At 30.1% G+C, this 13,623-nt stretch overlaps 1 protein-coding gene across 1 annotated transcript in view; it reads right to left on the bottom strand.

Moving 5' to 3' along the window:
* Positions 1–12,345, bottom strand: part of LOC129219269 (arginine kinase Lit v 2-like) — a 68,463-nt gene extending 56,118 nt beyond the window's left edge. The window contains 1 exon segment of the mRNA XM_054853600.1: positions 12,206–12,345. Coding sequence (XP_054709575.1) covers positions 12,206–12,243 — 38 coding nt within the window. The 5' untranslated portion in view covers positions 12,244–12,345.
* Positions 12,346–13,623: the final 1,278 nt, after the last annotated feature.

The following is a 13,623-nucleotide window of genomic DNA, read 5'->3' as shown; positions in this document are numbered from 1 at the left end:
TTAACTGAATGAATACAATCAATATTAAAATAATTATTTATTTTTGAAATAGAAGGGAAAAAAATACAATAGAAAAATTGTTTTTAGATTAAACTTTTTTTTTTAGAGGGGAGGTAATTACTAATAAATTACACGTTTTTAGGTAATAGCCTTAAAAAGGTTGACAACTACTGTAATAGAGAATAATCCTGATTTTAAGTCGAGATTTTGAAATTATATGTAGTAGTGACTTACTTTCTGGGAGAAAAATTTTTACATTTAGATTTGACAAAAAAAAATAATAATAACAATATTAATGGTAATAATGTATAGAATTTGTCTCTGTGGAGCAAAAACTGAAGCCCTGAACATTCCGATACTTAATAATTCATTATGCTGATTTAATTAATCATTGTAATGAAGTTGTAACATTTTAGTAAGCCACAGTAAACGTGTACTAATCAAAACTTATTCCCCTCTATTACAGCAGGTGTTCCCAAAGTGTTGGCCGTGGTACCCTTAGGCATTGCATTCTAATTGAGAAGGGGCAGTGCCTGAGGTGCCGCAGGGAAAAGAGAGAGATGCCGTGAAGTTTTCACGATATCAATATGTATAACATAATAAATTGTAGTAAACGGGTGTCGTGAGAAAATTCTAATTTTTCAAAGGGTACCGCAAATCCGAAAAATTTAGAAACTCCTGTATTACACACAAAAAAAAAAAAATAATAATAATCTTTGACTCATAATTGTAATTACTATAAAATGCTCTGCAATAAAAACTGAATTTGTTGAAATTTGTTGTAATAACTAACTATAGCAGAGTTTTAGAAAGAAACAAAGTTGAACATTCAACACGAAGGGAGGAACAATTCAGCGCTTCATTTATGCCGAAATAAAATGCGAAAAATTATTTCTAGCTTCTGCCTTAGCCCTGACTAAAGGGTGGTAACTTACTGCTTCATACATGTCTACATACTTTAAAAAAATATTTTTCCCATTGGATTACATGAACTAAAAGAAATCAATAATTACATTTTTGATGTTTTTTTTTCCTTTTTTTTATTTTAAAGTTATCCTCCTTCTCATTTTCTTCATACTTCCATCTTTCATCGACTTCATTCAATTACATATTTTGCCCTTTGTAAAAAAATACATTTTCCCTCACTGAAATGTTTAAAATTGAATAAAGTAAACAGGGAATGCTCATTACTTGCATTGTATTGCAATGAATAGGATTGTTTGCTATATTGTAATGCCCTCTCATCCGTGGGAGCCATACAATAACTCGTAGAGAATTACTGATTTACTGTTAAAATACTAAGTATAGGGTCTGGTGGGGTAAAGTGGTCATAAAATCGCAGGTTTTCAACTTAGGTGGATAATAAATACAACAAATTCTTTAAACACTTTAATTTTTTTATTGTTATTTTACATTGCATTATTAAAGAACACGGTCCATTGAGTTTTAGGAAGAAAAACATTGATTTTAGTAGTTTTATAGCATTCTTTTCCCTATGTTTTTATGACCACTTTACAGCATGGGGTGGGGGAAAGTGGTCATAGCATGGGGTAAAGTGGTCATAGTTAAAAATAGATGCAAAATCATTATAAATAACCCTAAAATTTGTATATTTTTGCTGTTTTTATAACTACAAGTATATTCACGAGTACATGCGTGTACGAATATATTCGTGTTGTTATATACGAGTAAACACGTTCTTATATGAGCAGATACATGCCATCATATATATGCATGCACGTGCCTACTCAAGTATATACGTGTATATACGAGCATATATACGAGTACATAAGCATGTATACGTGTCTACATGAGTACATACGTGTCACGTGTATACACGTGTCATGTGTATACGAGTATATACGCGTATAAACGAACATCATATGCACGTATGCACTTGTATCTCAAGAAAATACGTGCATACTTGAGTATATATGTGTAAAGTAGACATATATACGCATACATAAGTGTACATACATACATATACGGGTGTACACGAGTTAATTCGGGGATACATCCAGTGCGTCTTTGAGTATGTATCTACTCACATATATATATGGAAGCACGAGTATATATTCATGTATACGCGCAAACACGATCATATACCTGTATAGACGTATATACGTACATTTACATGCATACACCAGTACATGTGTGTATACACGAGAATATACGCTTATATTATATGTCGACCTACAGAGTGAATTTTAGCTCTTGAGCAAAAATCAAAGGGGTGTGAGAGGGAAGGATAAGAAGCTAAGAATCATAAGGAAGTTATAATCACTGACGCGCTACATGCACAAAAAGCCACAAACTGATGGATGCAAAGCAGGTCACAAATTTGTTGCACTAAGATGATTTTACCTAATATTTTAGTTTTTAAGAAATATTTAGAGCAGTTGTTAAAAGTTACGGCCTGTAGCAGCATCGCAACAAAGGCGCAGCGGCTGATGAAAGTTTTTCAAAAGTCTCGTTATTGCAACAGAGAGTGCTTTGTTTTTGCGACGCACATTTATTACAGCTGCAGGCCGCAAATTTCATCAATTGCTTTAAAACTTTCTTGAGATCTAAAATGTTGTGTAAAATTGTCTTTGTGTAATAAATTTGACTTTTTTTGCATCCATCAGTTTCTGGCTTTGCGTGCATGTAGCGCGTCAGCATTGTGTTTGTGACCATATGTTCCTTATGATTCTTCCTTCTTATCCTCCCTTCAAACACCTTTTAATAATTTGCTCAAGAGTTTAAACTCACCCTGTATACTTGTATTTCTTATGCTTGTATGTAAATGTGTACTCGAGTACGACCGCGTATATTACGTGTCTACCTGAGTATATAAGTTTTCATGTATATATGAGTATAAGCGAGCATATACGTGTATAATAGAATGTATAGCTGTATGGATAAAAATTACTTGGACATACTCATATACGTATTTATTGGCGCATTTATGTGAATTCGGCTATGTACGTGCCTACACGAGTATTTATGCGTATAAATAAGCATATACTCGTATATTTAACCCCGTTTACTGTAAAAACAATACATATTAAGTAAAATTAATATTTAATCTGTATCTCTCTTATACTTAAAGATTAAGTGACATTAGAAGAACAATATTCGTTAAACCTAATATTATGACCGCTTTACCCCACCTTACTTAAATTGTTCTAAAAAATTACCTTAAATAGATTCAGCTAACTACTAATGAATAAGAGTTCTTGAGACATGTAGGAAGCTTCCTGTGCAGTCAATCTGTTCGTAATTCTAACAAACAAAATTTCCCAAGGAAGTTAAAATAGGTGTTTAGATTTTAAAATTTTTCATATTCACGCAAAATATTTTTTTTCACCAAATAAAATTTTTCCAGTTGTAAAATTTTGTATTCAAAATGTAGTTTGTAACTGTCCTACTCTAAAATAAAATTTTTACATTCATTCGAACATTTATTTCCAAGCTATAGCCATTTATTTGACGTATGACCACTTTACCCCATTGACCACTTTCCCCCACCAGACCCTACTATATACTTGCAGCCCCTTGCTTTTAAAAATAAAATTATTTTAATTGAAAAAATATTATTCAATTAATATTAATTTTTTTAGTAACCGTAAACGCTGGCTACTTTGGCCCTAGGGATCTTCTTTGGCCCAAATTGAGGAAAAGATACAACGTTTTCTGTAAACCTTCAGGAAGCAATTTTAAAATACATTTTGAGAAAATCCGTTACAGAGCAGCCTCAAGGACTCAGTAATGTATACCAAGCAATTTCATAGCTCTCCATAAGGAGCAGCACAAGTGGTTTTGTGCTCCTTGTGCTAACCTGTGTCTTTATCATCTTTTAGGCTAAGATCATGCAGTAACAGTTCCATGTCAGCTAAGAGTTAGTTCAGTACATATTTATGAGCACTATTCAATACTTTATGTAGTAGCACAGTTGTACTTCTATAGCTGTTAAGGTTTTTGTTTAAAAATTTCACAACAACAAAATAACTTCTAACCTTAAAATCACGACCTACTTTGGCCCAACATAAAAACTTGGAAAAAAAAAAAAAAAGATGTCTGGGAGAATTGGAAGAGAAAAAAAAAAAGGTAAACGTAAAACTATAAACAGGAAAATCGCAAGAAAAAACCAGGTATTCTCACCAACGTATTTGAAGAGCGATTACAGATTCAAATCATCAAGGCTCAGTTACATGGCTTTTATTATGGAACTAAAGAACGAAGAGGAACTAAGAGTTGCAGCAGGTTTAGAAAACGTTGACCCAGTTGTATCTACTTCTTACAAATTTTGTTAAATGTGTTGGAAAGTTTACGGAATTTTTTTACTGTAGAATAGAATGAGCTCAGGTTTCCAGGATAGCTGTCCATGCGAGAGAAGGAGCTAATGTTGAGAGCACATGGAATGCCCCAAAAAGTTTTGGAAGTGACCAAAAAATTAGGATCCTTTGTTTTATGAATGTAGCTATATTAATCAAATTATTCAACCCCCAAAACTGATGAAAAGATGATATCCGTCAGTAATTTTTGAGCCAATAACTAGGTATGCACACACTTTATATAAATATTTTTAATTTTCCTTAAAACAAATATGTGTGACTGAAACTTCTTGTTAAAAAAGTTTTTTTTTTTTTTTTTTTTTCCACATAAATAATTTTTCCTATGAACACACGTCTTTCTTTGGCTCTATTTATTTCTACAATGATTTTAAATAAGGAAAACCACTTTGGACCAAAGTAACCCAAACGTAAGGGTGACATTGGCCCAAATAAAAACAAATTAAAAAGGATAATAATACGAGGCATGTTTTTAAAGTAAGTACCGTTTTGATATAAAAAAAGAACGAGTACAGATTGAGCAAAGAAATTTATTGCACAAAAATCTACCATCCTTACGCTATTTTTTGACATTGCTCCCGTGATTTTCCAAGCATTTGTCATAGCGTGGTACAGGTTTTTTGTATACCTATTCATAGAAAATTGCCGCCTGTGTAGTCAGCCATGAGGACTCTTACAGGGCTTTGGCTGGGGCGTTTTTGAACATCCTCTGGTCTGCCCTCACCTCGCTCGCAACATCTTTCATTTGTTTCGGCATCTAAAGTCTTTCGTAGGTGGTCTGTGGCACAACAGCAATAATGAGCTCAGAGAACATGTTATCCCATGGCTGACTACACAGGCGGCAATTTTTTATGAATAGGTATACAAAAACCTGTACCACGCTATGACAAATGCTTGGAAAATCACGGGAGCAATGTCAAAAAATAGCGTAAGGATGGTAGATTTTTGTGCAATTAATTTCTTTGCTCTATCTGTACTCGTTCTTTTTTTATATCAAAACGGTACTTACTTTAAAAACATGCCTCGTACTATGAAAAAAAGTGATCAGTATTCAAAAATTAAATTAAGAGAACTCTAGAAGTGTAAAAGAGTTTTCCATAGCTTGGAAATATGAATAATTACAAAATTATTGAGAAAAGATGAGAAAAGTTCCAAAATGTGGGTCGAAGTAGCCCGCGTTTACGATACTAAAAAAAAAAAAATTTGAATAATCATTAATGTTAAGTTAAATTCATTTTAAAGAAAGTATGAACTACAAAATACTTAAGAAAACTGCAAAATGTATCACGAACAATATTAATGCCATGTTTGTGTTCACGAGCGCCAGCAGGGGGGGGGGGAGTGCAAAGAATTTTGAAATGAAATTAATTAAGATAAAACAAGACAAACTACAATATACTTCAAAAACTACAAATATACAAAAATGATGTAATCAGAGATACAATTTATATTTTTTTTTATATATATAACTAAGATGAAAATACATCTCAGTAATCATTGAAAATAAATAAATAAGTAAAAAAAATAAAAAAAAATTTAAAAAAATATTTTAATAAAAAAGAAAACTAGCGAAAAATAAAAATATAATAACGTAACAATAAAAATATAAAAACATATTTCTGCCGGCCTCCTTGTTCTCATTTTTAGTTTGACAGCTCCCCTCTTTTCCCCCTACTTGTGTCGACAATAACTTTAGTATTAAAAAAGTCTACAAATCAGCCCCTTGCTTCATTTCTTTTTTTACTTCAATAATTCTGTTGAGTTTCGAACAGCTCAAAAGTCACACATCATTGCTCGTAACATTCAATTTTGAAAACGCCTGTAAGGGAATTGATTCGGGTACATTTTCTGAAGAGGAAAAGCAATTGGCGTAGAATACGTCTTAAAAACTCGTTGTGTACTAATCATAGCAAGGATATTTTTTGCATGGTTTAAAATCATTTAACGTTTAGTGACTAGAAATGTAAATTTGTTCCAAAATATAGCAAAAGTATTGGAAATATTTTTCATTTTTAGCTCTATTAAGTAGGTAAAAAAATGAATACTTTACCCGTTCAAGAGAAATACTTCTAAATGAACTTCGTTTTCTAATTTTTTACCAAATATTTTATGTCTACATCACTATTTACGGCAAAAGCTATAATTTATCTCTCTCTTTCTTTTAAAAGCTCTTAATTTTTAAGCATTTGTTCTATTTAGTGTAACTAATGTTCCACGTATGACTTCATCGTCACGAAGAATGATAACAAAACTCGCAAAATCAAACACATAATACATTTGAACATCATTACTTATTATGAAATTTGAAATATTGTGGCCCTTAGAAAACTTCATATTTCATGTCGGTGATGAAATTGAAAATGTTGGGCGGCTTTTAGAAAACTTCATGCATTATATCGATGATAATATTGAAAATTTTGCGCTACTTTTAGAAAACTTCATATCCCATGTCAGTAATAAAACATGAAATTTTGTGTTGTAAAACATGACAATACAGGTAAATATAATACTGATTTTAAATATGGTTGATGTTTCCTTTTTCTCATTTTTTAGATGTTGCAATTTTAGCGTTTTGTACAAAGTCATTGTTTATATTAGTTATTTTGTCTCATTCTCAGGTGAGAAAACATGAGACTACATGCGCAAAGTCATCTCGGGAGAAGATGATGAGACTCATGATATTGAAAATTAAGTTATTTACTGTAACTGTGCTGAGGATCCACGACGAGGCATAAATGAGTGACAGGTTCGGGACTTATCAAGCGGTAGTGAGTTTCCCTTTAAAAGGTATTCATAAAAATCTTTTGATGTTTTCGTGCTTCAAAAAGTGACAGTGATTATCCTCATTTTTTGCAAATTATTTATAAATTATTTAATCTTCTCTATCAATGTTAACTTCTTATGACGTGAGGGAAACCTAGATAAATTAATTCAATAGCTACTTTTAAAAGTGAGTTATTTAATTATTTCAAATTCTATGCTCCAATTGTTATTTCTATGGATTTATAGCAACATGATACCTTTTGTTGTAGTAAGTTACATTTTGGTGCAGTAATTTATTTATATTGTTTATAAACTAATTCGACATACTCTCTAGCTCTGGGTATACTCAAAGTAATTTTAATTAAAAAAACTTTCAGTGAAAATTTGCCATTTACAAAAAAAAATCGGCAGAGTGGCCAATTATGACCGATTACCGATTATTTCCGATTAATTGAGGCATCCCTAGTTGAAATCCAAAAATTTTTATTCAAAAACCTTACAACGCTCAAACCTTTTTGCTCAATGTCTTTTTAAATTTTTTTCATGAGAAAAGAAAAAGTTGCCGATGATGAGCAAATTGACAAATTCAACTGAAGCATTATAAATTTTGACTTTCAGTCAAAAATAGAAAACGTCAAAAATGAATTTTTTGATGAAACAGATTATTGTTGAGGTTAAAATGTTGCTGTGTCCCTAATTTTTGAAAACTATTTTTAATATTATTATTCTTACTGTAGTTGGTATTGCGATTAGCAATGATTAAAAAGTAAAACTTTTTGTTTCGGGATAAATTTTATTCCATTTCTCTCCAAACTATTTTGGTTTTCTTTAAGCTCAAGTGAAAAAACTATTACGTCAAAATTATGTTTACATTGTTTTTCTTTAAAATAATCAATTTTAAAATTTCGTATTGTATCATTTTACAGTAGTTTAATGTTGAATTTCTTTAAACTTTGTATGTGAGCATTACAAATTTCTTAATTAAAAAATCTTGATTTAATGAAACATGAATAACAAATTCAGGGAATAAATCTGATATTGTTTTCGGAAGTTACAAACATTTTTCTCCTTCTATAAAAAAAATTTACTTTGCTTTAATCGGTTAGAGGTAAGGCATAAAACTAGATTCACCGGAAGATTTGCGATAACTAGGTAAAAGTGGGGCAAAACAGTACAGGCGGGTCCTTAGAGTAGAAATACTCCTTCTTTCAATGAGCGAGCCAAATCATTTTTGCGTAAATTGTGCTACTATTTGAAGAAAAAAAATATCAATTATTTAAGTAACTGCTATAAAAGTAGTTGAAGGCGTACTTAATGTATATCGGTTATTTAGATTAGCTTCAGAATTTACAAAAAAAAAAAAAAAAAACTTTATTGAAAACTCCATTTTATATCATGATGACTAATAATTTTGTATGGAATAAGTAACAATACGAACTCACTGTGTTCAGAATTATATTTTTCTTAGCAATGAAACTTCACAAGTTGCTTTGTACCCTTAGGTTATAATTTTCAAAATGATGGTTTTGCCCTACGCGTAGGGCGAAATCGTTTTTTTCTAAACGTTGAAAAAATATATGATAAAATGACTACATAAACTAACAATTAAAAAACTCAGAATACTTCCTCTCAAATGTATAAGGGAGTGTTTTGACTTTTTTTTATTCTAGAAATATCTCTCAATGCCCTTTAATTTCACCTCAAAACTTAAAGGTGCGGCTTTGCTCCACTTTCCACTAATTTAAAAGGAAAAAAAAAAATGAAATTTTCGATACAGCTCATTTGTTAATAGAGTTAGTTCGGAACAAACTTATTGTTAATTCAAATACTATTATTTACTTTTAAGTCTAATATAAGGTTAATATTATGCTACATACTATTTATATCTTATGCAATTAATCGAATAAAATGCTTTATCATTGTTGTCTTTTTTCCCCTGGGAGAAACTTTCGTTAGGAAACTACAAAACTGTTACTACTAAAATTAGAATCCATCGTGATTGTATCGTAGTAAAAAATAGTATCAGATTACTTGAGAACCGTGTTAGAATCTATGGGGGAAAGTACAATACTTTCTATGGTAAGGATAATTGTATAAAATAGACTTATGACGTGGTTCTCATATAAATGCCGATCTTTTCCTTAGTTTAAAGATGGAAAGTAACTTTACTGTTGTATTCAACTCTTAGAATTCCCCACATTTTGATTAGTATACAGCCACTGAATTTGAAAAATCCCTTTATGCGCCTGTTTTGATTTTAGGACATTTTATATACTAACTATGAATTAATCAATCGTATGGATCTATACGCATAAGACATAAATATAGTAATGTAACAAGAACTAATTGATTAATGTTGTCTTTTATAGATTTAAATGCGAAGCAATAATTGTTGTATTCATTTTGAAATGCAGTTTTTATCACATTGTTTTATGTATAAAAGATTAAGGAGTAAGTACATTACCAAAAATAAAACCTGTTTAAATCAGTGTGTTTCTGTTTAGAAATGATTTATTTAGTCGATGGAATTTTTTTACGCATAATAAGATTAGAAATCTGCATAATAATTTCAATATCAATAAATGAAGTTTTTTAATTTTATATTTTAGGTATTATATATCGAGAAAGGAATATTTTTTTTAATTTACTTTTATATATTACTATAAAACCATACATTTTGTCGACTATTGCAGACTATTGCACATAGACATAGCAAATTATCATGAATCAGTATCGAAAATTCCTTCCTATAATTCTTTAACTTATTATACAATTTATATGATAGCTAATTAAAAAATGCATTAACAGCATAAGCTAAAGAAAATACATGAATAGGAAATTGAAAATCATATTTAAAAGTAATGAAGTTACTACGGTGTAGATAACAAAACATTTAACATCAATAAATTATCACTACGAAGTTTTTTGCAGCGCTACAGATAAGAATTTTAATTGAAAGCTTACTGAAAGGTGCAGGAATTTAACACTAGTGATTGATACATCACTTATCATTCGATATTTCAGCTGTTTATGTAGACAATGGGTCAAATTCATTTTTGAAAAAAAAAAAAGAAGATAATCGTAATTATAGACTTAGTGTGATCTTTTTATCTGTAAGTATATTGGAGTCAAAACACTTAAAGTCAAAAGTTAGAGAGAATGTTTGACTCTTAACATTGTTGTGAATGTGTTTAGTTTGAAAATGATGCAAGTCCATCTTTTTACATTGAAATTATTGAATCGTACGGCAAAATTTAGCTGCGGTTGTTTAGTGAAGCAAATGTGATGGTTTAACATCATGTTTAAAATTTAGGGTTTTTTACCGATCTATCTTTAATATTGGTAATTGGTGAGGGAACCATATTTCATAAATAATAAATACATCTTATTCCTTTTTATTTTTTTCAATAATATTCAAAAAATCTTTTCACTGTTTTATTCAACTTTCTATCGATTGAAGAAGTATTTTGAATAGTTTTTTTTTAAACTATATATATAAAGACTATATATATATTTTTTTAAAGATATATATATATATATAAACAACTTAAATGTTATCCATTTAAATTAACGATTGCAATTATTCATTAATTCGGCAATTCCGTTGAGTTCTAATAAAACCTTTAATATTTTTGTCAGATTTATAAAAACTATTGGAATTTAAACTGACATTTCTAATGGCAAAAAATACAAAAGATATGTCGATTAATACTTTCTTACATTTTTAATTTATTGAAATGCAAAAGCTTAAATATCTCGAAATAACAAAAAACAGACTTGTCCTACTTTCAAAATTAACGGCTCATATGCTAAAAGCATTTAGCAGTATCTTGCTGAGTCCTGCATGATGCACAGCTTACGCTTAAAAAATACTTCAGCAATTAGAAAAATTGTAAAAATTTACTTTTATATAGAGTGCTTAAACCCAGTTTTATGCAATTTTGTTTCTCGTTTAAAAAAAGCAAAGCAGTTGTGTACACTATTTCGTAAATGCACAATTTATACTTCCAGGAGGATACTGTGTCAAACTAATTTATTTCAGAGTATCTCGCTTTGATGCATATTTTTGAGAAATATTAGCATTATGACAATGATTCACTACCTCGTTAGCATATTTCCGTTTATAACGGAACTAATTCTAGCAGACACAAGCATAAATATTAATCAATAGTCATATCACATGATCTTGTTATATACTGTGAAGTTATTTCTCGTAACAACATTCTTTTTCAAATTAAAGTTTAAAAATTAAATTATAAAATAAACAAAACACATATATATCTGATAATTCTAAACATGTCACAACTTTGTAATAAAATAACAGGTTTGGCAATTTTTTCAATATCAGATGATGAAGCTCACCTTTTAGACCAGTTAAAGTATATCACAGCAATGCCGGCGACTATAGCACTTAACAACACAGCTATCGACCGATTTTCCATTTTGACTGTTGACCTTTCTTACTTGATAAAGAAAATTATCTTGATTATCCAAAGTCCTATTCTCTTTAATTCACAAATATAATATCTACTCCTACTTATCTAAAACAAATCTCAACAGCAGCTGAATTGTGCAAGACTCTAGGTGTAATTCAGTTGATCAGATGACTACAATGGGAAGGGCGCTGTGGATCTACTCTAAAAAAAAATAATAAACAGACCAAAATTAAGTCTTCGTAACTCTCTTATATCGAAGATCTTCACTGAATTGAATTTTTCAGCGACGGAAAGTTGCCAACACTAATTAATGAATGATTTATTTTTATAACTTAATGAGAAGTTTTATTCCTAAAAAGCAAATATTTTTCACAACAAGCTTCAAAACTTCAACAAGTTTCAGCTTTTTTCCTTCAATTAAACAAGCAAATGGAAAAGTTAAATATACACTCTGTCTCCTCCTCAACAGTGTAGCACGTGTATTGTGAACTTAAAAAAGAACACAAGCCGTTCCGTTTACAGCGCAGCTTCCCACGGGGAGAATTGATTTTTTGGGTGGGAATCGCTTGTTTCAGCTTCCTTTCTCGATGGAAAAATTCTAACAAATCAAAAATTAATACTGATAAATATCGCAAGAGGCTAAAAAAAATAAATTTAAAATAATAAACTCACCCTTTGACGATGCAAGCCAGGTACCAGAGGGAAAACATCTTGGAAGGGCTAAAATCACACTGCAGGGGAGACAGCTCAGAAGGTCGCGCAGAGCATCATGGAAGCTTTCACTACTCTGTCCGGGAAACTGGAGATTTGCTCTCATTTTCGAGAATTTCCCGGACGATTTTTTTCATTTTTTTTTCACTCTTTGATTATCAGCTGCCACTAATTTGCAGAAACTATTTCATTCCAGAAATTAAAAATATGATTAAATGTTATTATTAATGCCATATTATTTTCAGATTTTAAAAATATTTTATTAGATTGTTTTTCTGAAAGATAATACAGTATTTATATAACATAATATTTTTAAAGGTTAATTAAATATTAATTAAACACTACTCTGTCGACTCTGTCGGGGAAACTGGAGATTTGATTGCATTTTCTAGATTTTTGCTTTTGATTATTTATTTTATTTTCCTCTTTGTCCGTTTTCCAGCTGACACTAATTTACAGAAAATATTTCATTCAAGAAATTAAAAAAGCGATAAAATATTGTTATTAATAATGCATTAGATTTAAAAAATATTTCGTCAGTTTCGTTTTCTGAAAGATAATACATTATTTACACAACATAGTAGTATTTTAGAAGGTCAATTAAATATCACTTAATTGTGATACATGCATTTTTAATGAAACTTTCACATCTTACCCAGGTAATGCGCACTCATGGCTTCCGTATCGTTATAATTTTATTGTTTGATCATATTCATTTAATTTATTACGTAACAAGAAAAAAAAACATTCTGTTAATTGAAGCATACAGAAACGTTGCTGCTGTTAAAGCAATGATCTTATTGTCACTTTAACGAGTGCCTAGTAAGTTAGGTGCTTATTATCAAGGTAACTTGATGCTTGCCTTGCTTTGCTAGTTTGAGAGATGAAACAATTTTCGAGACTTTAATAGTAATTCATGCTTATACAATCGCACACATACAATGTGTGTGCATATATATATATATATATATATATATATGTGTGTGTGTGTGTGTGTGTGCCTAAAAAGTAATTTTGCATCATAAATTTTTCAAATTATCACAAGCGGAATAGTTCGGACTTTTTTAGAAAGACAAGATATGTTTTGTCAAACTGCAAAAGTTCATAAAATATCTTCATTTATCTCAGAGATATTGAGGGTTAAATTTGTAAATTTGGCCAAAATTTCCCTTGATTTTTCTGAAGTTTCTTTAATACTGATTAATAAATCAATTGATTGATTAACAATTCATTATTTTGTCATCTGAAATCGAAATAAATAAACTAACAATGCTAGAATACTGATTACACTGAAAAACAAGTGTTAACGAATTTTCTGTTCCTCAATGTACTTTGAATGTTTCTTATAGATTTCAAGGTAGTGAAAAAGAATGTTTGCA

The sequence above is a fragment of the Uloborus diversus genome, chromosome 3 (genome assembly GCF_026930045.1).
Source record: "Uloborus diversus isolate 005 chromosome 3, Udiv.v.3.1, whole genome shotgun sequence".
NCBI classification, from domain to species: Eukaryota; Metazoa; Arthropoda; class Arachnida; order Araneae; family Uloboridae; genus Uloborus; species Uloborus diversus.
This window is presented reverse-complemented; position numbering and strand designations above follow the sequence as displayed.